General features: G+C 43.2%; 1 protein-coding gene across 8 annotated transcripts in view; it reads left to right on the top strand.

Moving 5' to 3' along the window:
- EPHA5 (EPH receptor A5) overlaps positions 1-23,533 on the top strand; it is a 179,982-nt gene that overhangs the window by 75,748 nt on the left and 80,701 nt on the right. For 6 of the 8 annotated variants that reach the window (XM_031066387.1, XM_005418145.2, XM_031066386.1 and 3 more), the window contains exons 3-4: positions 17,145-17,300; positions 22,993-23,328. The exons of 1 other annotated variant lie outside the window; for it this stretch is intronic. In XM_031066387.1, coding sequence (XP_030922247.1) covers positions 17,145-17,300; positions 22,993-23,328 — 492 coding nt within the window. The remainder of the gene's footprint in view (positions 1-17,144; positions 17,301-22,992; positions 23,329-23,533) is intronic. One more of the 8 variants, XM_031066388.1, reaches the window with a different exon arrangement.

Genomic DNA, 23,533 nt, shown 5'->3' with positions numbered 1-23,533 from the left:
TAGGGAATTTCCAAGTTGTGCTGTGAATATCAGAGTAATATTTTGTTATCTGAGTCAACTGACAAGTGTTGGAGCATGACAGCTATTGGGAAAGCAAATTCCAAAGACAGGTTGAGTCTGAATATATAATAAAGGCTGCTATAGGTGTGTATTATGGCAGAACAAAAGGCACTATTGTTGTAGTTAATGATAGCAGAGGCTCCTTCTACATTAGCAGGTGGGATGATACCTTGGGAATGGATTCATAGGCTGAAGCAGAGTGCTGTGAATCTTTCAAGGCCCCTGATTTGTGCTGGCTGTAGCTTGGCCCCTTTGAGGAACCTAGAGCAGGCACTGTGAGCAGCAGTGCACTCCCAGGACACATCTCCAGGTCGAGTTTTATCCCCTCACGAGCTGATGGGTTGTGTTCTAGGTTACAGGTCTGTATGGTGCTCCATGGTTAGAGAGCAGTCTCAGGTCAAACTGTGAGGGGACAAGGTATTGTGGCATACAAGAACAGCTCACGCTGCTGAGGGACCTGACAAGCAACACAAAATTAAATCTGTAACTTGGAAACTCCAGGAGCTGAGGAGCTCCTGACTATTTGTTTAGGTGTTCAGATGCCTGTGGGGCTGGGGATCAGAAGGAGGGGGGCTGCAAGGATGGCAGGCTAAAGTCTCTCGGGGGCAGACTGGTGTGCAGGGCAGGGGTAGCTGTTGCGTGGCAGAAGAGCAAGGTTAGGAAATCTTGACAACAAACAGACTCTGCAAGGCAATAGGAGCAACAAACAGATCCCTGCAAGGCAATAGGAGAAGTTTAATGCGTGGCCTTTTGCTAAAGCAAAAACATCATCATTTGTAACCTTTCAAGCAGCAGTCTCATTGAAGGGAAATAACAGATAGCAATCTGGATTTTTTATTTATTTGACACACTTTAGAATAAAGATGAGAGCTAGTTTCTACATTTGTTCTTCTTTGGATTGACAAACAGCTCTCCAAGTAAGCCACACATAAGTTTCACAGACTGTGGTGGTCTGTTTTAGTTTTTTTAAAAGCTATCAAGTAAATCCAGAGATGAGCAGATAATATACTCAGCTTGAAAATGATAAGCATGGAGATGTGAAAGACATTCCTTTCTGTGCTGTTGAAATGGAAAGATTAGTGGAAATGTCATGGCTTAGAATTCATGAAGCAATGTTTCCCTAATCAAGTATCAGAATAAATTGCCAGAGTACAGTATATTTCTTTTGCATGAGGAGATTCTGTCTGAAGGCATGCTGAAACAGGTGCTATAAATATATGTAGAAACCCTTATACATAATGTTCTGCATTACAAGGCTTATCTCCTAATTGTGTTATGCCTGTGATTAGCTGCTATAAAACAGCTCAGCTCTCAACTTCATAAATACTTGCCGTAACAGGCTCTGCAGGAGGGGCCTGCCCAGGCTTGGCGCTGCCCATTTATCTTGGCTGGGGGTATGGCCCACAGGGGTCTGATGCTGCTGCATCCTTTGACTCTGCAGCAAGGAGGACCTAAAGGCTTGCTCTTGCTTCAGGAGAGGTCTTGGGAGTGCTGCAAGTGATTTGATGCTTTCAAATGGTGAGTGGCCATATGCATATTGCTTCTGCCATGCTTCTGCCATTCTTGGGAGATGTGGAAAATGTCAGATTTAGGAAGAATGGAAGATAAAATTTGCATAAGCATGTTCTATACATATAAATGTAAAAATATGTACACACACACACGAACACACATCCTGCTGCTCCTGAGCTGTAGGTTTCTGTTCTGTCAGGTCTGGACAGTAATTAGAATGAGTGTCTTCTCAAAAACCTTAAAAAATTATTTAAACTAATGAGCTTGCTTCAGTGAAACAATTGAGGGAGTGATCACTCCAGATGCTCTGCTGACAGATCATCTGACCAGGAGCGCAACTGGGGCAAATAAACTCTTACCCCATTAGAGCAGAGTACAGGAAAGGAAACGAGTCCCCCCAGCACTTCCCAGGATGGTGTGATGCTTGTGCTTCCCTCTTCTGCAGAGGGAGCAGATTGGAAAATAGCTCTGCTTTCTTCTGAAGATGCTTGTGTGATCATAGAGAGGAGGCTGCTCCCTGGTAAAGAGAGGTCTCGAGGTAAGTATGAGATGAGGGACATAAAGCAGGGGAAGCACAAAACCTGACGCAACAGCACAGGATAACTCCCTACTTATTGACCTTGTAATGCGAACCCCATGGGCCCAGCAAGTGTGCCAAAATATATTGCATGCTATTTTGAGGTTATATTACCTTTTCTTATCCAACATGGACAAAATTCATGCTCTCAGTTTTGGGCTGAGATTTATAGCAGTGGAGGATATTGGTACTTTTCCGATTACAGAGCTCTGGCAGAAGGAGACTTCCATGCATCCCTCTTGCTGCTAGAAGGCTGACAGCCTGTGCTTATGCCTGCATGTATATTATCAAGGGTTATTCATTTCTTTTGGATGCAAAACTAAAATTAGTGTCCCTTGGCTTCTTCCTAACTGAAAATGGCTTTTTAAATATGTAAGAATCAGAAATAATTTTTTTGATACCTGGGTCCTTTCCCGAGTCTATCATTCACATGATCGTTTGTCATTAGGCACAGCGGGCAGGAGGTTAATTGTAATTGCATGGTCATCTGGACCATTGTGTGATTTGAAGCAGAGTTTCTCTGCTGTGTCAGGTCCAGCAGTATATTATTTGAAAGCATTAGTGCCAGGTTGCTCTTTAAATCTGCCAGGGGGAACTGAGGAAGAAGTGATTTAAGCCTTCGATTTAGTGCTCTCCTCTTGCTGTCCGCTTCAGGCCACTTTACTAGCGATTGCAGAATGTGAGCAGAATTAAAATACAGAATTTTTAAATAAAATCAAATCCAATGTAGCAACTGAGAAGGTGGAACCCTTCATCATGGTAACTTAATACCATGTATCTTTGTTGACAGCTCTATATGTAAATCACTAATTATCCTAAACTATTCAGCTCCCCTCCAGGAAATCTAGACTTCTACATTAAAGGCTGGCTATAAGGAATGAAAGCCTTGCCCAATTCCCCTCAGGTTTTATTAAGCTGCAGAGAAAACCCAAGGTTTTTTTGCATTGTAAGTAACAGTGATAGAGAGATCAGCAATTTACCTACATCAGTGGAGATTACTGGGTTTGCAGCAATAATTGTAAGCTCTTTAAGGCTTCAGTAATACATATTTTCTACCTCGGTGGAGCAGCAAGGTAAGCAGGACACGACTGGCTCTGCTCAACTGAGATCTCGTTTCATTACTTCATGCCAGAGGTGATATACAGGAGTGCTGTGAAGGTGCAAAACTACTCAGGGATGTCTGTCATGGGATTTTTTTGACACAAATTATTATTTCAAGCTTTCCCTTTGTGGGGGATGGCAGGTCATTTGCAGACATGCCTGGTGTCTGGGACCTGGTTTGGTGGCTTTGGAGGTGTCTGGCCCTGCTGTGGGTGTTGTGGTTTGGTCCTGCTCTAAGGCTGAGCTGTAGGTTGATGTGTGTGTGGTGGCATGGTATGTGCCCTCCCTTAGCCATGGGATGCCCAGCTCTCCTGTGCATCAGACAGCACCCAGCTGCTCCTGTGTGAGCTGGGCAGGGGCTGGGTGCTGGACTCGTCCTGTGATCTCCCATGTGTGCTTGGCCATGGAAACTGTGTGTTCAGCTGCATGCCTTTGAGAGGACAGGGTAGGAGGAAGATGCCTCTCTGCAGGCTGGTGTAGATGTGGCAGGAGCAGCTGTCATGCATTCTGGAGGAGGAAGAGGCAAGCCCTTGCTGGTTATGCAGCCTGTAGGCAGCGCTGCTATGCCTGATGCTGTGTAGAGGTACATTTTGAAAGGTAAGGTATGGTTACAACCCCACTAATTAATACTTTTCTTTCTGAATTTTAACACTAGATTTGTGTATTCAGTGTTTCTTTTAAACCATGCTTGCAGAGATGCAGGAATCACCCAGACTATCAAACTCCCTTTCTTATCTTTATATACCAGCCAGTAACCATAAATCTCTAAACTCTGGGTTCTGTCTTGTTTAATGCAGCATTCATTTTCTGTTGTTTCATCTTTGTAGCTATTTTGTACTCTGTTTCATTGTAAATCATTTGGTTGCTTCTGGTCCAAATTTCTTTGCAGGAAGAAACAAGCTGAAGGCTTCTAAATTCCTACATTATCCCTGGAAGAGACAGCTTCATCACCTTCTCCTTCTTTCCTCAGGCTGGAAAAAGGCAGCCTTGGAAAGCAAAACTTCCTGTTTAGATTTATTCTTAAATCTAATTTCTCTCGAGGAAATGAAAGCATCCTTTTTTTTATCTCTCTTTTTAAAAAATAATTAAGACTCACCAAAAATCCTTCTGTGGATGAGTGTTCAGTGATCCTGTGCCTTCTCCAGCTCTCGCCTTTTGTCTTCTTTCTCCTCTGCCATCTATTTATGTTGTTCTTGGCCACCTTTCTCGAAGGAGCTATTGATTAAAGGATGCAAACTGTCTCAGATCCTGCATATCAAGCTGCTCTTTTTTTTTTTTTTAGTTGCTCTGTATGTGAAAAGCATCCATTTTTGTACTGCAGTGCAGCTTCACCCAGATACCTGGTTTCTCCATCTCTTTTTTTCTTTTTCCTTTGCCCTCCCATGCTGCTAAATGGACATCTTGTCAAATCCTGTTTGTACAGACTGACAGCTATAGAGGTCTTGGAAAAAAAGCCAGATCCCTGCACATACACTCTAACAAACAGAATCAAAATGTCAAGGCACAAATGAAATATATCACTGTGCTTCCCTGTCAGATTTTGCTAATATCACCTGGCTAAATTGACAGAGGAACACCTGCAGCAAGTTAACCTGGTTTTATTAGCTGTTGTTTCACATATTTATATTTGGTTATGAATATGGGGACTGCTGGGGAGAAGGCTTTCAGTTATTTCCTCACAGGATGAAATTCCCCCTGTTCTTCATGCCAGATACAGTCAGGGCAGTGAAGTCACTTTCAAATAGCACAGCAATTAATAAAGAAAGAAAAAATAATTTCACAGTCTGTTGTTAAATTAGCAATTCTTTAGTGTCTGGAGTTTGTGACAGAATTAATATGCACACAGAAGCCTTGGGCAGCCTTGTGCATAGTATTTACCCAACAGCTGTAAGAGCCAAATGCAGAGACAAGGAGTGGTGCTTGATTTCAAGGGAAATACTGGAATTATCTATCTAGTAATCATTTAGCAGCCTTGTTCACAAATAATCAAGAAATATTTGGATTTATATTACATCCCTCATTCTTTCAAGACAAATGTAGGAGAAACAGTGGCTGGAAAATAATGTATTAAGTAACACGGGTGAAAAAAGAGGCAGGGAGCAACATACATTTAAGCAGGGAGAAGAAAATATACAATAAAAGTGCAATAAATTTCCCGTGGATTGAAGGGGAGTATTTTTATAGCAGCTTTCTGCAAATTGAATGCATCTACATAAATAATGTAGCGACACATTTAATTGCAACTATTTATTTTTAAATTTGGCTGGATGATGAGAGAATTTCTGCGTGGAATAATGAACCTTGTATTTTTACCACTTGCACAAATTTGAAAAAAATAAATTGTAGACGGTATTTGGGCTAAGTGTCAGAGCCACAGAAGTTTCTGGCAGCTCTCTAGTGGATCTGAAAAGAAACCAACATCCAAAAGTGCATCCATATGGAATGGATGCTAGATATTGGGGAGGCCGAGAGATTACAGGGAGGAGAATATTACCAGTCTGTACTTGAGTCAAGAAACTCCTATTTGGTCTTTCAGTGCAGAGTATTTCTCTTCAAATAAAATAATCAATACTTGATGTTTTGCATTTGCCTTCTGCTGGCTTTGCTGGTGGTTTTCTCATTTTCAGTCTTTTTTCTCAAAAAGGCTAGTAACCTCTTTTTCCCTCTTGGGTTTTTTTGGGCCTTCTCTTCCTCATGACGAGACTGATTCCTCGTGTTCCCTTGCAGTCTGTACATTTCAGGGCTGCTGAGAGGACAGGCAGTACCTCCCTGAGCCCCCCTTTCCTGCTGGGGATCACAGGACAGATGCCACAGCCCTTGACAAGGCTTTGGAAACAAGGTGTGGAGCTGGAGCTGGCAATGAGGCGTGGCAAGCTCTTGAGGGTGGCAGTGTATGAGACATTAGACCAGCAGGTTGCAATCTTTCTCTTGCAAGACATAGCTATGCAAAACCAAGGGTGCAGTGCCCTTGTGCCCATGCCAACTGCTCCGTTTTCTCCCCTCTTGGTGTCTTCCAGTCTTCCCTTGAAGAAATCCAACATGAATGGTTTCTATAAAGCAGAAGGCTTGGTTTGGGGTTTTTTTCCCAAGCTGCCTTAGAAAGATTGTTCAAGTTGATGCAATGCAAGGATGCAGAGATGCAGTAAAAATTACAAATGAATGCAGTGCTGGCTTTCCAGGGCAAACAAGCTCATAAAGGCAATGCTTATTTCTTTAGATATAGCTGGGGAGTCATGTGAGCTACATGTGAGCAACAGTATTCCTTTATAATAGTTTGAGAATTAACTCTCCATAAATCAAGCTTTGGCAGCTCACAACCTTAAATAAAAAGCCGGTGAGAATGCCAGCATTGCTGCTGCAAAGTGTGCTTCAGGCTAGTACTTTACATTATGGGGAAATGGATTTGGCAGGAAGGACATCATGGTAAGGCTTCATGTAGCAAGAGGGAAGGCAGTGTTTGCTTTGCTTTACTTGTTGCTTCATATGTGAATTTCTGGAACAGTTGCATATGTCAAACAGCCATTTTTGGGGCAAGAGCAAAGCCTTTGAGAAGAGGCAATGGACCGGACTGTTAGCAGGATGTCTCCTCCCAGCTGATGCTTTTGTCTTAGGAAAGTACTGTTTGTAGGTAATGTTTATGTTACATGGAAAGTAATGTTTATATGTCTGATAAAACATCATCTTGGGATATAACTGCATTTGTTTTTCTCCTCTGGGCTTTTGGGTTTTTTCTGACTGGGCTGGAGTCATGGCAGTTCTAGCCAGTTCATGGCAAGGATGACCCAACTCCAGCATCCAAAACCCATTAGGCTCCCTGCCCAAATAGCATTGAGATTGGCTTCAAAACCAGGGGGTTTAAAGTGTCGTGTTACATTGTTTTATCTTGTGTTTGAGCATGTTTTATATGCGGCAAATTTTCCTCCAGAAACAGGAGAATGGTGCTGAAATAAATTCTCTGATGGATTGCAGCACAGAAGAAAAGCATGGGAAGAGTCAGCAATGCCTCAGGTTGCCCTTTGTTGAACTTGTTGCTAAAGAGGAGCTGTTTGGTGGAGTTGCTTGGCAAGGCAGATGAGCTGTAAAGTGTTGCAGTGTTCATCTGACCCAAAGGGGTAGTTTAATCAATTTAACAAATAATCTCAGTATTTTAAGTCTGGTTCTAATTAACCAGTCAGTCTGGATAATTAAACTAAAATGATGAAGCATTCTATCTGCATTTGACAGGATAACTGATGTTTCTGCACTTGGTTGTGTGTTTAGAGCTTGCTCAGCTCTCCTGGTTAAATTTCTCAAGGTATTAATATTTGCCATGTCTTCCTTGCACACCCTCCTTGATTTGTGGCCTAACAAGCCAGATCATCTTGTGGTATGCATATCAGGGCAGAATTTAGCTCAGTGAGACCTCCTTTTGTAACTCCAATCAATGTGCTCCAGTGCAAAAGTCCATGAGCTTCTGTGGAAGGAAACATGACTGAAGGGAGGTGTTCCCCAAGAGATACGTCCATGTTTCTTTCTGTGCCCCTCTCAGCTGCCTGCCCATGGCAAAATTGGCTAGCATCACCTGCACCTTAAATTTGCAATGACAACAAAATGCCCCAATAAAATCCACGCACCAAGAAACATCACTTCCCCAAAGTCATTGTTCTGTGCATAAACCCATTTAGCACACTTAGCTCTGTCAACTCTGGATAAATCCTTCCTATCTTTTTTTGGTCAGGACTATAAAAGATCCATCTCCGTCGCCCTCTGATGGAATCTGAATAGATGTGTCTGGAGTGACATATGTTCAGCCATAAATTACAGAGGAACAATTTTAAACCAAATTGTCTGCAGCCAATCCTGCCGAATTTACCTCCTGAGACAGATGATCATAAAGCTAGAAGCAAACAAGCCCTTAAACATTTGACGCTAGCTTTGAAAGGATCCTTTTGAGTATGAGTTAGCATCACTGTAGATTGGTGGGATGCTGCCTATTTTGGACCAAATAGTCAGCAGAGGAAAGCCTGGTTTTATACCAACATCACTGTAGATTGGTGGGATGCTGTCTATTTTGGACCAAATAGTCAGCAGAGGAAAGCCTGGTTTTATACCAACAAGAAATCTTGTTCACACAAATGAAGTTAAGCAAGGTAGAGCCAATTGGAGAGAAACATTGTAAGAATTTTTAATTCTCTTTACTGTCTGCATATGTACAGTTTATTAGTGCAGGCTAAAACCTTAAAATGTTGGTAGAGTAAACACACATGGCATAAATCATCAAAATAAATCCTCCCAATCATCATATTTCGTAACCACAGTGACTTGCAGTTGTCCAAACCACAGCATAATTAAAGAATGTTTCTTTCTTTGCCGGTTGGGCTCCAGATTCTTATGGCAGACTGAACCATAAGACTAAAACCCTTCCCTTGTAGTATTGTGCCGGCAAAATAGGGCTCTTTGAAGAGCACTATTTTCCAGGAGATTTTGTCAACTGATCTTTGCATTACTGTCTGTAATAGGTGTGTACAGATGAACATGGGGGTTTTGGCTGCATCATTTTCAAGTTTGATCCTGTCCCCCCATCTGCCTTTAGGGACGATGCTTGTTATTGCTATTCAGTCCATGCTGCTGTGGAACTCGAGGGAGTTCTGTGCCCTGTCCATCAATCCTCCCCTCGATTTGAATGACACTGCAGCTTGAATGTTTAAGTCGCCATTCGCATAACAAAGGATAACCCGGGTGCATGTGTGTCTTTGTGTGCACAAACCCCCAAAATAGACTCCTGTGCCTCTTGGATTATGTGTGGAGCCGGGCATCTTAAGTTATGTTTATGAGCGTGAAGAAACAAATGTGTCTGTGCTGCCTTCTGTGTCTTAAACTGTATTTTTCCTTTAGGTGCAGCATTGTAAATCATGGCTTCCTCTGTTTAAGGGAGTAAAATGATTTCAGTTTGTCTTCATTAAAAAAACTGAGACAGTAATTTAGGAGTAATTTAAGTGCATCTTTATCCCACACCCCAGAGAACAAACTGAAGATACACAGATTTTTGTGGATCTAGATATTTGTGAAGATACATAATTTATAAATATGATAGGCAGAAAAGCTGCAGCAACACGACCTGGACTTCCTTTTTTATTGTAAGCCAGATAGTTGGGGTTCAGTGAGATCAACCTGGATCTGTCCCTTGTAGCCAGAGAGCAAGGAAGACTGCAAGTGCTGCCTGTGCTGAGAGCTGAAGGAGCCCTTGAACATGCTTGCAAAAGCATGCAGCAGCTGGTCACAGAAATTTTGGGTTTGCTAGGAAATGACACTTCACCTTAAGTCCTTTCTCTAGAAATGTACTAGTTTCTCTCAAGTTTTTTTTGGACAGGTAAGTTTGGAAAAAAGAAGACCTCACAAAACCAAAGCACAGCTGCCTAGCCCTGCAGTTGGCACAGGGAGCAATCCTGTGCAGTGCTAAATGCTTTTGAAAAATCTTCTGTTTCCCCTAAGACCATTTATTTTCCATAGCTTGCTTTCCTTCTGTGAAATCAACCCAAATGATAGTGTGGGTTTGCATATATGCCAGTATAAATCTCTTTTCCTGCTCCTCCATCATGCTGCTGAGAATTTAGGCTTGACTCAGGTTTTGCCTCATTGATTGCTTTAAAATCTTCTTTAGAGCAAAGTCAGAATGTGCAGAAATATAGCCCATTAAGATACTAATGTAAGCATGAGCTTTTTCAAATGTGTTGTGTTCTAGGTATTTTTATGTCTTGAATTACTTGGGAATTTGATGAATTTTTCAGAGCGATGCCATGTGATAAAGTTTTATTCCATTTAGAAGAAAGACATTAATGTCATTAATGGCAGTTAATTCTTAGTTTTCTAGCGACTACGGTTATGTCATAAATTATTGTGTGACAATTTAGCGAGCCACGTGATAGAAAAAAGTGATATTTCAGAGGAAGGAACTGAAAGCACTAACTTATTTATATTCTAGTTTTTAAGGTTGTTTTTGTATTCAGAGCTAGAGCTGATTTCAATGCAGAGTGGAAATAATTCAGCCTGAGTTAGTGTGGGGTTGGGCAGGACAGCATCAAAAGACAATGTTTTCTTAGAACAGAAGAAAAAAAGCTTTAAAGAATATTTCCCATTTGAGACGCATGAATTGGTTGAGATTCAAGCTAGAGGCTGAGTCTCTATTTTCCACAGTGCAGAGCCTGTAGATGCCTCACTTGTCCAGCAAGCTCCAGGACACCATTTAAAAGGACCTTTAGCAGCTCTTGGACTGCAGCATTGGGTGCTGGGCTTCCTGAAAGATGCTGGCAAGTCTGCTGGATTGAAGTGAGCCGGCAGCTTCAAATTACAATGTTTTATTAGTGGGTACTTATTTAATTCCCTTCAAATCCCCAAGGCATCCTACAGGAAGCAACATTGCACTATTGCAGATAGAAGAGACCAAACCTAAAAGAGATAGAATCAGGGCATTTTACACATTTTTCTGTAGCTTTGTAGCTTTGGCAGCAATTTCAGTGTCAGCCTGCAGTTCAGGAAAGCTTATAGGGAGGGCTGGATTAGCTCTTGGGAGCCTGCTTGTAAATTCTGCAGAAGGATGCTCTGTGGTGGGTTGCTGTAGTTCTTGAAACACTTTTTAGAAGAGCTTGGCATTCATATGTTTATGCTTGTTGGGAGACACGAAGACAGTCCGTTGTGGTTTCCTGTTTTGTTTTTTCTGTAAGTAAAAGAGCGTGTCAGGAGCACAAGCTGAGGCTTGGAGCCTCACAGCATTTTAATTGATTCCACATTGTAAAGACTGTACCTCGCTAAACCCTTTATAGGTTTTGGACACATCTAAGAGGCAGCAGCACCCTCTTCTCAATGCAAACACTTCAAGGCATGGCAGCTCCAGAGAACAGGGGTTGATTTATTTGTAGCTTGTTTTTGCTCAGATCCTTCAACTCTCAAGGCAGATTCCCTGCACTGGAGCAATGTGCAAATGAAAGCAGAGCTGATGAGCTACAGAGCTGAAAACACACACACACGCATACATGCACATCCCTCCATATCCTGCTTGTGTTTCAGCTGAGAGCTGCGTCATTGTGGACTATGGGCCTGTCCATGGGGCAGAGAGTTTTACACTGTGCTTACTTTTAAAAGCTGTGACAATTTGAGCTCTGTGTCCCTGTCTGAAGAAGTTGGCAGTCTGGAAAGGTAAATGGGACTGAGGATGTGAAGGAGAAGCCAGAGGTCTTTCCAGGGTGGGGAGGAAACCTCAGCCAGATAACCTGTGCTCCATCTAGGGTAGGCATCCTTATTCTCATTAATTTTTGTTAGATTTAGTCCTTTGGCTTTATTTATGGATTAGTGGCACTACCTTATGAGTTACACGTGTGGTTTCTGATTACTGTGGAGACTCATTTGGTGCTCTGCAAGGGAGACAGTCTAATTCCTGTTTGAGTTTTATGTTCTGGGACATATGAAATGTCACTTTACTGATCCTAAGCACTTAAGTACTGTGAGCTTATCCTCCCAGCATCACAAGAGTGTGAAAGAGTAATAAGTTGGACCTTTTTTATATCTCCTGGGGTTTCAAGGCTTGTAGGGTCATGTTTCCTAGCTTCTCTCTCTACAGAGACAGAACTGGAATTCGCACTAATACTAATTACAGGATAAAGAGACTGATAGAGTATCCTACAAGCAGCTGACTGACGTTTCACATTATCCCTTTTTCTTGTGGGACACTTTAACTTCCTGGATTATCCCTTTTTCTTGTGGGACACTTTAACTTCCTGGATGTCTGCTAGAAACTCAGTACAGTGGAGAGGAGGCTGTCTAGGAGGTTCCTGGAGTGTGTGGAATATTGACTTCCTGACACACCTGGTGAGTGTCAGGGGCAGTGTCCTGCTGGACCTGCTGCTTATGAAGAGAGTAGGGCTGGTGAGAGATGTGGGGGTCAAGGGCCGCCTTGGGCGTTGTGACCAAGGAATTATAACGTTTTCGATTCTTGGTGAGGGAAGGAAAGGGGCCTACAAAACCTGCCTTGGACTCCCAGAGGGCAGACTTTGGCCTGTTCAGGACACTGGTTCAGATACAGTCCTTAATAAAAAAAGGGTCCAGGAAGGCTGGACATACTTTAGGAAGGAAATCGTCTGACTGGCAACTGGTGACAGGATGGGAGGAAATGGCTTCAAGCTGCACCAGGCAAGATTCAGGTTGGACATCAGGAAGAATTTCTTCACTGGAAGGGTTTTCAAGCATTAAGACGGGCCTCCCAGGGAAGCGGTGGCGTCACCATCCCTAGGAGCATTCAAGAAATGACTGGATATGGCACTTGGTGCTATGGTTTAGTTGACATGATGATGTTTAGTCACTGGTTGAACTAAGTGATCTTAGAGGTATTTTCCAGCCTTAATAATTCTATGATAGTTGTGTGGTTTTGCTGACATGGTCACGTGAGTTTGGAAAGCCTTGGATGTGGTCCTTGCTTCCAGCATGTGTTGTCTTGGGTCAGTGTGCAGCAGAGGCATGGGGAGATGGAGAGGAGAGCAGCCCTGCCTGTTGGCTGCAGTCGTCAGCCAAAGCTCAGGGAAAGGATGGTTACAGGGATGCAGCTGCAAATCATTTGATGTTAAGTCTTGCAGAAAATAGTCTGGCAATAAGTCCCCCAGCTGGGTGGTGTTACTGGTTTGTTCTCCCCTCTTTTTGCTTTGTCTCCTCACCAGTACTCACTGTCTCTAGTACTGGTATAGCACATTCAGCATGTTGTTGGCAGAGGCCAGTTTTCGTTGTAAGAGGACCGTTCTACCTCCATCCACCCACATTCCTTCCAGGAGCTACTGTCCTTCAGCATGGCTCTTGTGGGCTCCTCTCTGCAAGGTACAGAGACAGTTTCTAATCCAATTGCTGTTGGTTTAAGAGATCAGCCCATGCCACTGCAATCCCAAGATGCTCTTGCTGCCATCCTTCACCACAGCCATCTCTCTCTGGCCCTTTAAAGGGTGCAGCAAGAGGCTGCGCAGATGTTAATGCTCTGTGCATGCTACATTTTGTGGTTGCTATTAAAAATAAAATGAGTTAAATTGATTTGCTAATAATGGATGTGCTACTAACAGAAACACATCCCACTTGTACCTAACACTAGCAGGTTGTTTATGGCGTATTTGCTGTCTCTAAAAATAATAATTTTTTTTCTAACAACCGATTTAATTTAAAGACTATTTTCACACATCACTGGCTGTTAATCAGTTAAAGAGTTTTAATATTAAGAAGAAAGAAGCAGATCTCATCAACAGCTTCAAACTTGATTTCATTTCTTTTCAGCTGGCTTGCAGCAGATTATGGGGAGCCTTAAGCTCATCTTATTTCTCCTGCTTTCCTATCCCCTTTAAAAGATAGATAACACCATTATCTGTATGACTGTACTGTGCTAGTTCTGTGTATCCTTTCAATGGTTGGTGAATTGGAAATACTGAGATAAAAATATAAGAAGACTAAAATAAGATTTAATTAGGAATTAAACACCAGACACCCATGTAAGTTTAAATAAAGTCATATATACTTCATGAAGAGATTATAAGATTGACTGTCAGATGAGGAATGGTAAAAGAGACCAAAACCCAAGGTACATACAAGGTAAGTTGGTTTTGGCCCTGATCTGCTCTGAAACAAATTTGCAAAATGTCTGAGACATTGCCACCAGTGGCAGAAAATGGACAGGGTACCAGCTGCTGCTTTTGGCTGTTCAGCCCAGCAGGCTATGCTCATCCACCTACGCTGATACTTGCTCTGCAGTGTGGAGGTGTAGGGTGCCCCTGGGTCAGCTTCCATCTAAGCAGGGTCCATTCCATCACAGCATCTCTGTCTGTTAAACAATCGCTGCTGGGACCATCGCACAGGCTGTCCTCTCCTCTGTGTTGTGTGCAAAGCAAGCACAGGAAAGGATATGAGGGAAGTGTTGTAGAAGATACAAGTTGTGCCTGACACACCCATGCAGCTACAGCTGCTTCTGTTCTTGAGCACGGTACTGCAAGCGTGCCTTCCATCAGGAGCTGCTGGTCATGAGAGCCTGGAAGACTGTGCTGGGGAGCCCTGAAAATCCCCCTGTCCTCCCCAAAGCATCTGTTTCACGCATGTGGATTCAGCCAACGCCATTCACTGTGGCACTTCTTGCATTGATTTTGATTTCCTGTACTCCCCTTTTTTGCATAGCCCATCTCCTGTCCCTGAGTTCTTCCTTTCTAACTGACACAGGAATATTTCACCTCAGTCCAACAGGATACTGCTCTGCTGCCTGTTTGTTCTGAGAACTCATGCTGAAATCTTCAGTGTAACCTAATGCTCTTGAGCATTCCTCCTAATACTTTTTGGATATAAATGGGACTTACCTGACCCATGAGAGCCTGCAGTTTATACAAAAATTAGTCTAGTTCAGTTCTGTTTCACATCTCTCATTAAGACATGGGTTATTTGCCTTGTGCATCTCTTGGTTCCATATTTATTCATGAAAACCACACATTACCTTTGAGCTGAGGTACATATTGTACCATCATCAACAAGCTACACCTCGTTTCAAATCTGTCAAGGAAAACTGACTTATTTTGCATTTGCTGCTTTGCACAAAATAGAAGCACAGTGAACTCTTGTGCTCTAATGATTTTCTGTCTGTCTTGATAGAACATAATGAGATAAATTCAGGTCCTTTTTTGATGGCTAATTACATTGAGTACACAATAGATGTGCACTGCTGTCATTACAAGTTGCACATTTTTGTGCTTTCATTTCCCCACCTCTGTTGTCTGCGTGTGCAAGGGTGTTTGATTTGGCCTTGAAATACAAATTGTGGGCTAGAGAGGAACCATTTGATGGTCTGCTCTCCCAGAAGACTCTCCAGAGACTCTGTAACAGTCCTTGCCATGGGTTGGGCAGCATTTGAAGGTGACTGTAAAGTAAATAAAAGAATTTAAGTATGTGCTGGAAACTGAGGGATGTGCCATAAATCATGAGGGCAGCTTGTGGCAAGTCTACTAAAAGCCATCAAGCGCAGATTCATCCCTAGGTCTGTTCACTGGTCCTGGTGTCTGGGCACAAAGCAGAACAAGTGTGCACTGCAGATGGATACCACAACCTAGGAATGGAACACTAGTTGGATGATGAGCAATTTTGGAAAATGGGGTTTTTAGAACCAGTAAATCCTTCCAGTCCAACCAGTTGTTCTCTGCTTGTCTTGTGGAAAGAAAGGGAAGCTATGGAATAGAGTGGGAGGGTGTTGGTTTGGGGAGGTCAGAAGGGAGCTGATCACCCCGTACAGCAGGGCAGAGAAGCTGCAGATCCATGGGGTGACCTGGCAGCCTGTGCTGAGCTTGGGACCTGCTCAGGGCTGTATGGTGCCTGCTCTGAGAGGTGCACAGTCCAGGCAAGGCTGTGGAGCTGGGTCTGGGGGAGGTCTGTTGGATGCTCTTGCATCACACATTTGATGCGTGAGTGATGTTCATCACCAAAGATCAACAGTTCAGCTCTGGGAGTTGGGAATTGATGTGCAAGGGTCTCACCTTTGGTGGAGAAACTACTGACGTAAAAGGGAAGATGTCAAGGGAGTTTCTCTGGTACTACACGAAGCAGAGCCAACTTTAGAAGCAGTTGTCCTAGTTGGTCCCTCACAGGAAAGGGAGCACTAGTAAAAACCTGTACTTTACCTACGGTGAAGATGAATTCTGTCATCACTTGCTGAGTTTTAGCACATGCTGTGATTGTCTGGGACATTCCTGATGGGATAATATTAATGCTTTCACTGTGAACTCATTTCCTTTGCAAGCTAATTACAGCTGGGAGAGTTTGAATGCAGATGGAAAGGCTCTGGGATTTACAGGTAACTTCTTCAAGTCTGCTAGCAGATCTGTGCATCATTAATATCATACTGGGCAGAAATATTTTAAAGCAATTCTGAAGGAAGAAAGGTAACAGCACTTCAGAGCTACTTTGACATGTCCCCATGCCTCTGTTTTTTGACACAAACAGAAAATCAACATTTCCTCCTTTTGCTAACAGTGCATTTGTAATTCTGTATATAATGATATGATACAGAGCCAGCTGGGTTTTTTCCTAAAAAAAACACTTGCAAAACTGTGGCTATCACGGCTTCTGGCAGTGTGCACACACAGGTGAAGTGCAGAGAGCTTTGCATAGGTGAAAAAGCACTTGTTTCAGGCTGATGGAAACAAGATATTACTGTATTCATTTCAAACTACTTAAAAAAAAATCCCAAGCTACCCATAGCTGTGGATTTGTAAGAAAAAAAGCAGCTCTCAGATCAAGTCCTTGTGCTTCGTCATGCATATGTATTGGAGCTGGAAGAAATCTCTTGTATGGTTAGCATGCCTGGTTCAGACTATACCCAGAATAGCCTGTCATATAGAGCACTTTTAAAATTCCTCACAGGTTTGCTGGGGGAAAGACCCTAGGGAAGTAGCCTTATCACAATGTCTTAAAGATGTCGATCTTGAGATCCCCTCCACCACTGTGTTGCTATTTGTTTGCTGAGACATTGATTTCTGGGTGTAGAACATCTTAAACAAAAAACCATGAAATGCATTTTACCTGTTTTCCTAAGACTGAACGAAAAAAAAATCACAGTAATGTTTTCTAAAGCAGAGCCCAGATGATGTTACCTCTAGTGCATTCAACAAGGAAAATAAATATCCAGCGATGGCAGATGCTAGGGGAAAGAAATAATCAACAAATTCACATTCTCTTTTCATGCAGATATTTAAGCATGCACTATCTGCTAGTGACATAGACTGTTTTAAAATATGCAAACTAAATAGCTTGTGAGTATTTGTCTGTTTTATAGCTGAAGATATGGGGTTTTTTTTAAAGGAAATGTGAAGAGACTAATTTTATGATGGGAGAGCTTAGCCTGTGGTTCTTCTTTTCACAGTATGCAGACCTGGGTTCTTCAAAGCTTCACCCCACAGTCCATCCTGCAGCAAATGTCCCCCTCACAGCTACACACTTGATGAAGCATCCACATCTTGCCTGTGTGAAGAACACTATTTTAGGAAGGAATCAGACCCACCTACAATGGCCTGTACAAGTAAGCATGTGCTTATAGGGTTGTTTTTAATCCTTTCAAGCTGTTCCTGTACTGTGACTAGACATTGTGATACTAACTAATGTGCTTTTTCAGGCTCTGCACTGGAGTCTGAGCTAGTCTTGACACACTTGTAATGTCACTGTCATTGTCCACCATACTTCGGGTTACACGAGAAGAGGCTTCTCAGTGCTTTTTGCTTTGAAAGCTGTCATCCAAGCCAGGAAGAGATTTTGTAATGAGCAAATGCTCTGTCTGCTCCCTGCACTGCTGGGTGGGCTCAGCCATTAGCATGGCACCAGCCATCCCTGTTGGTGTGTGCTTGGGTGCCAGCGTGGGGCACACACGCGAAATTAACTGCGGGTAATCCCTGCCAGCAGTGGGCATGGATGGAATCTCCATGGCCCTGCTTGGTGTCATCCCGTAGCTCATTTTCACTAAACAAGCTGGGAGAGAGCCCTTTCTTTCCAATCTGGGTGGCGATGGTCACTCTTCTCAAAACTCTGTGAGGGAAACTGCTTCTGCAAAATGTAGAACTTATCCCCTGGGTGTAGGGGGTGGGCAGTGTAACAGGCACATTGGGCTACTGGGACTCCAGGGTAATCAGAATCACTAATTTTACCCTTCTCCTGCCATCCATGAGCTGTCCTGTCAGCTGTACCTTGAAAGTCCCTTGTTCAGTTTGTGTTTCAGATACTTAAGGCCACAATTTCCATGCCCCCATCTAGTCCTGCTGAGTATAGCACAGATCTGAGCTGGGACTGTCACGCTCCAAATGCAACTTTTGTGGTGCAGAAGTGATTGAAAGTTACTGAAATGGAGTTGAACTACTGGTGCAGGAGAAGTTGAGCCTTCCAAGACACTTAAACAATGGAGGAAAAAGTAGATTTATGACTCCATACATACTCAGAGCCACTGGACAATGGTGCAGTGGTGACTTCCATACTGTAGGGAAGTACTTTGCATGCTTAGAGATGGTAGTGGCTTTTGCGCCTTTCCCAGTGAATACAAATGTCCTTCCTATCTCCCCATCTTTCCACTTCAAAAAGAGAAAGAAAAAGTCTGTTCCTGTTGGAGACACACTCTCTCAAAGGAAACTGCCCTTGGCAGCTCTCTGCTTGCCTGCAGGAGGCACTTGGAGCAGAATTGGGCCCCTTGAACTCTGCCTTTGATTTTGACCAGGCAAAGGAGCATGGCTGTTGGAAGCTGTGCTGCAGGGAAGGAGAAGGCAGCCTTAGGCAGCATTGGAGTCACTGGTGCTGTCAGATCAAAGAGGTCTGGGGGGGTGAGTCATGCAAGCACTTCCCAGTTTATTAAATAGGTGTGCCAGAGTCCTTTGGAGGCACAGCCAGAGTGGGTTATAGCATGAAAAATCTGATAGCAGCATTTCTTGATGTTCATTTTACCCCTTGGCCTGACTTAAAAAAATTCAGATAAATGTGGTCCAGCATGGTATTGGGAAACACACTGAGCTCTGGAACAGTCATAAAGTAGGCTTTTCTGTGCTGACAGAGCCAAAGCCAGCAACTGAGAGAGAGTTATGCCAGACTCTGGTGTCTGCTGTGCCTCCTGCCCACCGTCAGTGGTGCTGCTCTCTGCCCTTCCCAGAATGGAAAAGTGCACATGCAGTCTGTCCTGCTGGTGCTTTAGCCAGGGAAGGGGCTACCACCCCAGAGGAGGATGATTATGCATCCTATGGCCTGAGCAGCATCAGCAGGGTTCAGAGAGGCACAAGCGAGGTGAACAATTCCTATTTAAAAGAAATTAAATTCAAGAGCCTGTCTCTCCCAGGTTTCTGGTGCAGTTCAAACCCTCTAGGTGAAGGCTGTAATTTCCAACTCTGCAAATGCCATGGGATTTTCTTTTTATGTTTGTTTGGGGATTTTGTGCTTATTTATTGTTGGTGACTGTCTAAGTTTGTTGGCTTTTACTGTTTGGGTGGTTTTCTTTCAGTGTGGGTTTTACTTTTGTTTTGAGAGCTTACTGTAAGCTAGTTTAAGGCCCAGGCGTGGTGCCTGAAGCTGTGTTAGGATATGGCTTGGCAGGGTATAGAGTCCTTCTGGGGCAGATGAGAAGTTTAATACCCATCAAGGCGCAGCTCAGCTTCTGCTTCCCACTGCAAACCCCAGAGCCACAGCTGAGGACATTGCAGCACCTCTGCTGGCATTCACAGCTACCACCCCAAAAGCAGGTGGAATATCTGAGCCTTCTCCGTGTGCTCCTGTCACCCTCACCTTCCCCATGCATCTTTTCTTAGGATTTTGTCCTAATACTGCTCTGTTTGTGCTGAAGGTGATGAGGAGGACTCCATGTGCTGTGCCAGCTCAGCAGCAGGGGTAGAAGATTTTGGCAGGGGCAGTAAAGAGTAGGTAGCAACACTGGTGTTCTAAACCAGTCCAGTTATATCTGCAAGGCAACAGCTCATCATAAGCTAAAACAAAAGTGAGAGAGACTTGAGTCATGAGTGGTAGGAAAATATTGCAAGGGGTTTTTTTTATGTTTTTATTATTTATTGCCACAGAAGTTAATAATATTCATAGGATTCCTTCAACAAGAAATACAGTTAATTTTAGAGAATACATCAATGTTTGTTTTCACGTCTACACCTGCAAAGTCCCCTTGCCACTCAGTATAGCTGTCAAATCACATTTTCTTAATTTAAAGTGAGAGTTTTTCAGTTCCAAGCTGCATGAGTCTCCCCACCACCACCACCACCAGCATCACTAAAGAAAACTAGCTGCTATATCACTGTCACTTGCTCAGTTAAGTACAGGGTGAGGGAGGAATACATTTTTGTTCAATTTTTCTAGTTTCTGAAGTATGTTTTATAAGTAATGATTGGTAATTTTGAAACTAATAGTGCTGTGATGCAGTCTGAAATAATTAGTGCTCTCAGACAAAAAAGAAAAAATTTGGGTCCTAATGGATATTTGAGAATTATTTTAATATTATTATGCATCTTCCAGTAAGTAATTGCATTTTGTTTCTTCTTAACTAAGTAATCCTAGCTTCAGTTCCTTGCGCAACATCTCTTTAAAACTAAAACAGTTCCACCTTTCTCTTTTCTCCTCATGTCTCTTACGAGTAGCTTTATTGTTGCTCAGAGCATGTTGGGGAAATATTTGTAGTATTATGACACATGGGACAAATGGAAGACTTCATTGTATTTACTGTAATAGTCTACTTGCAAAAACTTTACAGTTAACTTTGAGTGTTTACATACATATATTTCTATCTTCAGAGTAATTTCTCTCTTAGGTTATATTTTTAAAATATGTGCATCAGTAAACAACAGGTTTGCTGTCCATCAAGGAAAATACTTTTGTTTTGAAATATTTTTGTTTTCAGAAAGCGTTTGCCTCTTGTCAGAAAACTGTGGTGCAAAAGGAGTGAATCTGAGGGTATAAAGTAGCAAATTCAAAAATTACATAAATCTTTTTAAAAGTGAGTAGACTAATATCTGTGCCCTTGACAACAGGAATTTGGAAATTAAAGTAGACCACCTTAGCAGATCTAGGGCCCCCCTATTCTGAAGGTAAAACACCTTTTTGTTCTCCCAGCTGGGGTTTAGCCAAGTTTTATTCAGGTACAGCTTCAGGATTCTACTAAAGACCTTTCTCTGAGGCCCTGGGAGAACGCTAATTTTATAGGTTACAAAAGCCAATTTTAAAGCATTTCCACTGAAGCTGATGTTTTTAAGCCTTCAAGAAGAGTAGCAGACTTTTCTGTACAAAGCAAGTAAAAACCTCTGGTGACTTTACAAAAGTAATAATTTATCCCCTGTTAAAGACATTGTCCAGTAAGTGTTTCTTGTGCCTGAGTTCTCTATTTTTTTCCTTGAGTACTGGCATCAGCAAAAGGACATTCATCCAGTGGAAGAAAAAATAGGGCAATTTAACCAGTTAAAACATATAAAACATCCTCAAGTGCAGCACATATAACTCTATACAGCTCCAGTGATGAATTCCATAGTTTCCATTATATCAGTACAAGTATGACACTGCAGAAAATAGTCCTGACTTGGGCTCTATGTTGGTGTCATTAGCTCAATAGTGCTGCATCCCTGGGGTGCAGCTTGGGAGTGGATTTCTCCCTGTTTGTAGGGACCTGAAGGGATCACAGAACAAAACAAAGATGATCTGGCATTTCCTAAGCCAACTTAGCTTTTTTCTTCAACTGCCTTTCCTCCGAAAAACAAAAGAAAAAAATACATCAGGATTATTTACTTCCTCTGGCAGCGAGTTTCTCATTGAATCAGAACAGCTTGAGTCGAAATCATTACAGTGTTTCAGTTTATCAGTGTTACAAATTTTATAGACTCAGAGAGGGAAATAGAAAAAGGAAATGGAGGAGAATGCTTCTGGTTTATAAGGTGATTTCATTTTTGCAACACTGCCTGTTTTAAATAATGAATCGAGTTTAGTTATCACAACAAAATGAGAAGATGACAGCCTAAGTCAGCCTGTTAGGATTCATATGGATGTCTAGCTTGTGAAGCTACTCATTGGACCCTTTTCAAGGAACTGCTCATGGGTTTTGACAACTTCATTCAAACTGTAGAGGAGTGTGGTGTGTTGCCTTCCCTCACAAAAATCCCAGCCCTTGCTGTATATTTACTGGTGGTGCTATGACTAAAATCCATCCTGGCTTGCTTTGATAGATTTCCTCTTTCTTCCTCATTGATTAGCATTCCCTGAGTACTTAACATGAGGATATCTTGCATGAGACTCCTGCTTGTCTTTTCACATTGTCTTCAGGGTGTATCTGCAGCTTGCCCTTCATCTGCAACACAAGCCTGTTCAAAACAAAAACCTTGCAGCACCTTCTGTGAGGAAGCAAGTCTTGAAGGTGCCTCCAGGTGGGCTTTGCTTGCCCAGCCGTGGCCTTTCCCACCAGGATGAGGAGAAGCAGCCCACTTTATGCAGGTGCTCTGGTACCTCTGCAGCAGCTGCTCCTCCTTGGATAGCCTTGCCAGTGTCATGCTGGCATCCTGAGCAGGGAGGCTTGGCAAAGTAAGCAAGTGTGTAGCCAGCGTGGGTAGCCAGCCTGGCAGGACCAGGAGGGTTGCCAAGGAGTGGCTGGACAGAGCCGTGCTTCCAGTGGCCCGTGTAGATCACCATCTGCTTTGGGCTACATTGAGCATCTCACTTAAGTGTGATTTGGATAGCTAAGCTTTGGTTTCACTGCTGCCAAATGGCTGATGGGAAGAGGCGGCTGCAACCGGAGGAAAGAAAGAGTTGAGTACCTGGGTGGTGTGAAAACGCCAGTGTGTGTCTTTTTTTAAGGACCTAGGGGTTAGTGGTGCAGGGGCAGCGGGGTGAGGAGGAGGAATCTTGCCCCTGATGAAGCCAACAGGAACTTGGACAGGGCAAAGACTTGCTAATCCCTTTGCAGGAAGAGCAAGGAGAGCACCGGAGACAATGCCCCAGGGTGCAGTGCTCCTCCTCTTGGGCTTGAGCCAGCCCTGTGTCCTGTCCTCCCACTCAGGTGACTGCATCCCAACACAGATCTCTTGAGCACGGTGCTCAAAACAAATCCCTGTTTTCCCAGTTCTTGAAGTATTGTTGGAAATGGTCGCCGTGTACTTTCTGACACATGAGCAATGGGGCGTCTCTATTCAGCCTAGAGAGTAGTAGCGAGCAGGATGACTGATGATACTGTTTTTACCATGTGTTTTTCTCACTTTGCAAACCAGGACCCCCCTCTGCTCCTCGGAGTGCCATCTCAAATGTTAACGAGACTAGTGTCTTTCTGGAATGGATTCCCCCTGCTGATACTGGTGGAAGGAAAGATGTGTCTTATTATATTGCATGCAAGAAGTGCAGCTCACACTCGGGTCTGTGTGAGGCGTGTGGCGGTCATGTCAGGTACCTCCCCCAGCAAACCGGCCTGAAAAACACCTCTGTCATGATGGTGGATCTGCTTGCTCATACAAACTATACCTTTGAAATTGAGGCAGTGAACGGAGTGTCCGACCAGAGCCCCGGAGCCCGGCAGTTTGTGTCTGTAAATGTAACCACAAACCAGGCAGGTAAGTGGATCTTCAACCTGGGGGAATGTCTGGGGTGGGAACCTGAGCCAGTCAGACCCAGTGCAGACCTCCCTTTGGAATGGGTGGAAGTCTCCAGGATGGAGGGCTGGACTATGCCCTCTTCAAATATGGGGGGTGGGAGGTGGGCAGTGCTTTTCTCATAGGTTATAATTACTGCAGTCTTCAGTATGTTTCCTTTCAGCAG

Source organism: Geospiza fortis, unplaced genomic scaffold (genome assembly GCF_000277835.1).
Source record: "Geospiza fortis unplaced genomic scaffold, GeoFor_1.0 scaffold11, whole genome shotgun sequence".
Lineage (NCBI taxonomy): Eukaryota > Metazoa > Chordata > Aves > Passeriformes > Thraupidae > Geospiza > Geospiza fortis.
This window is presented reverse-complemented; position numbering and strand designations above follow the sequence as displayed.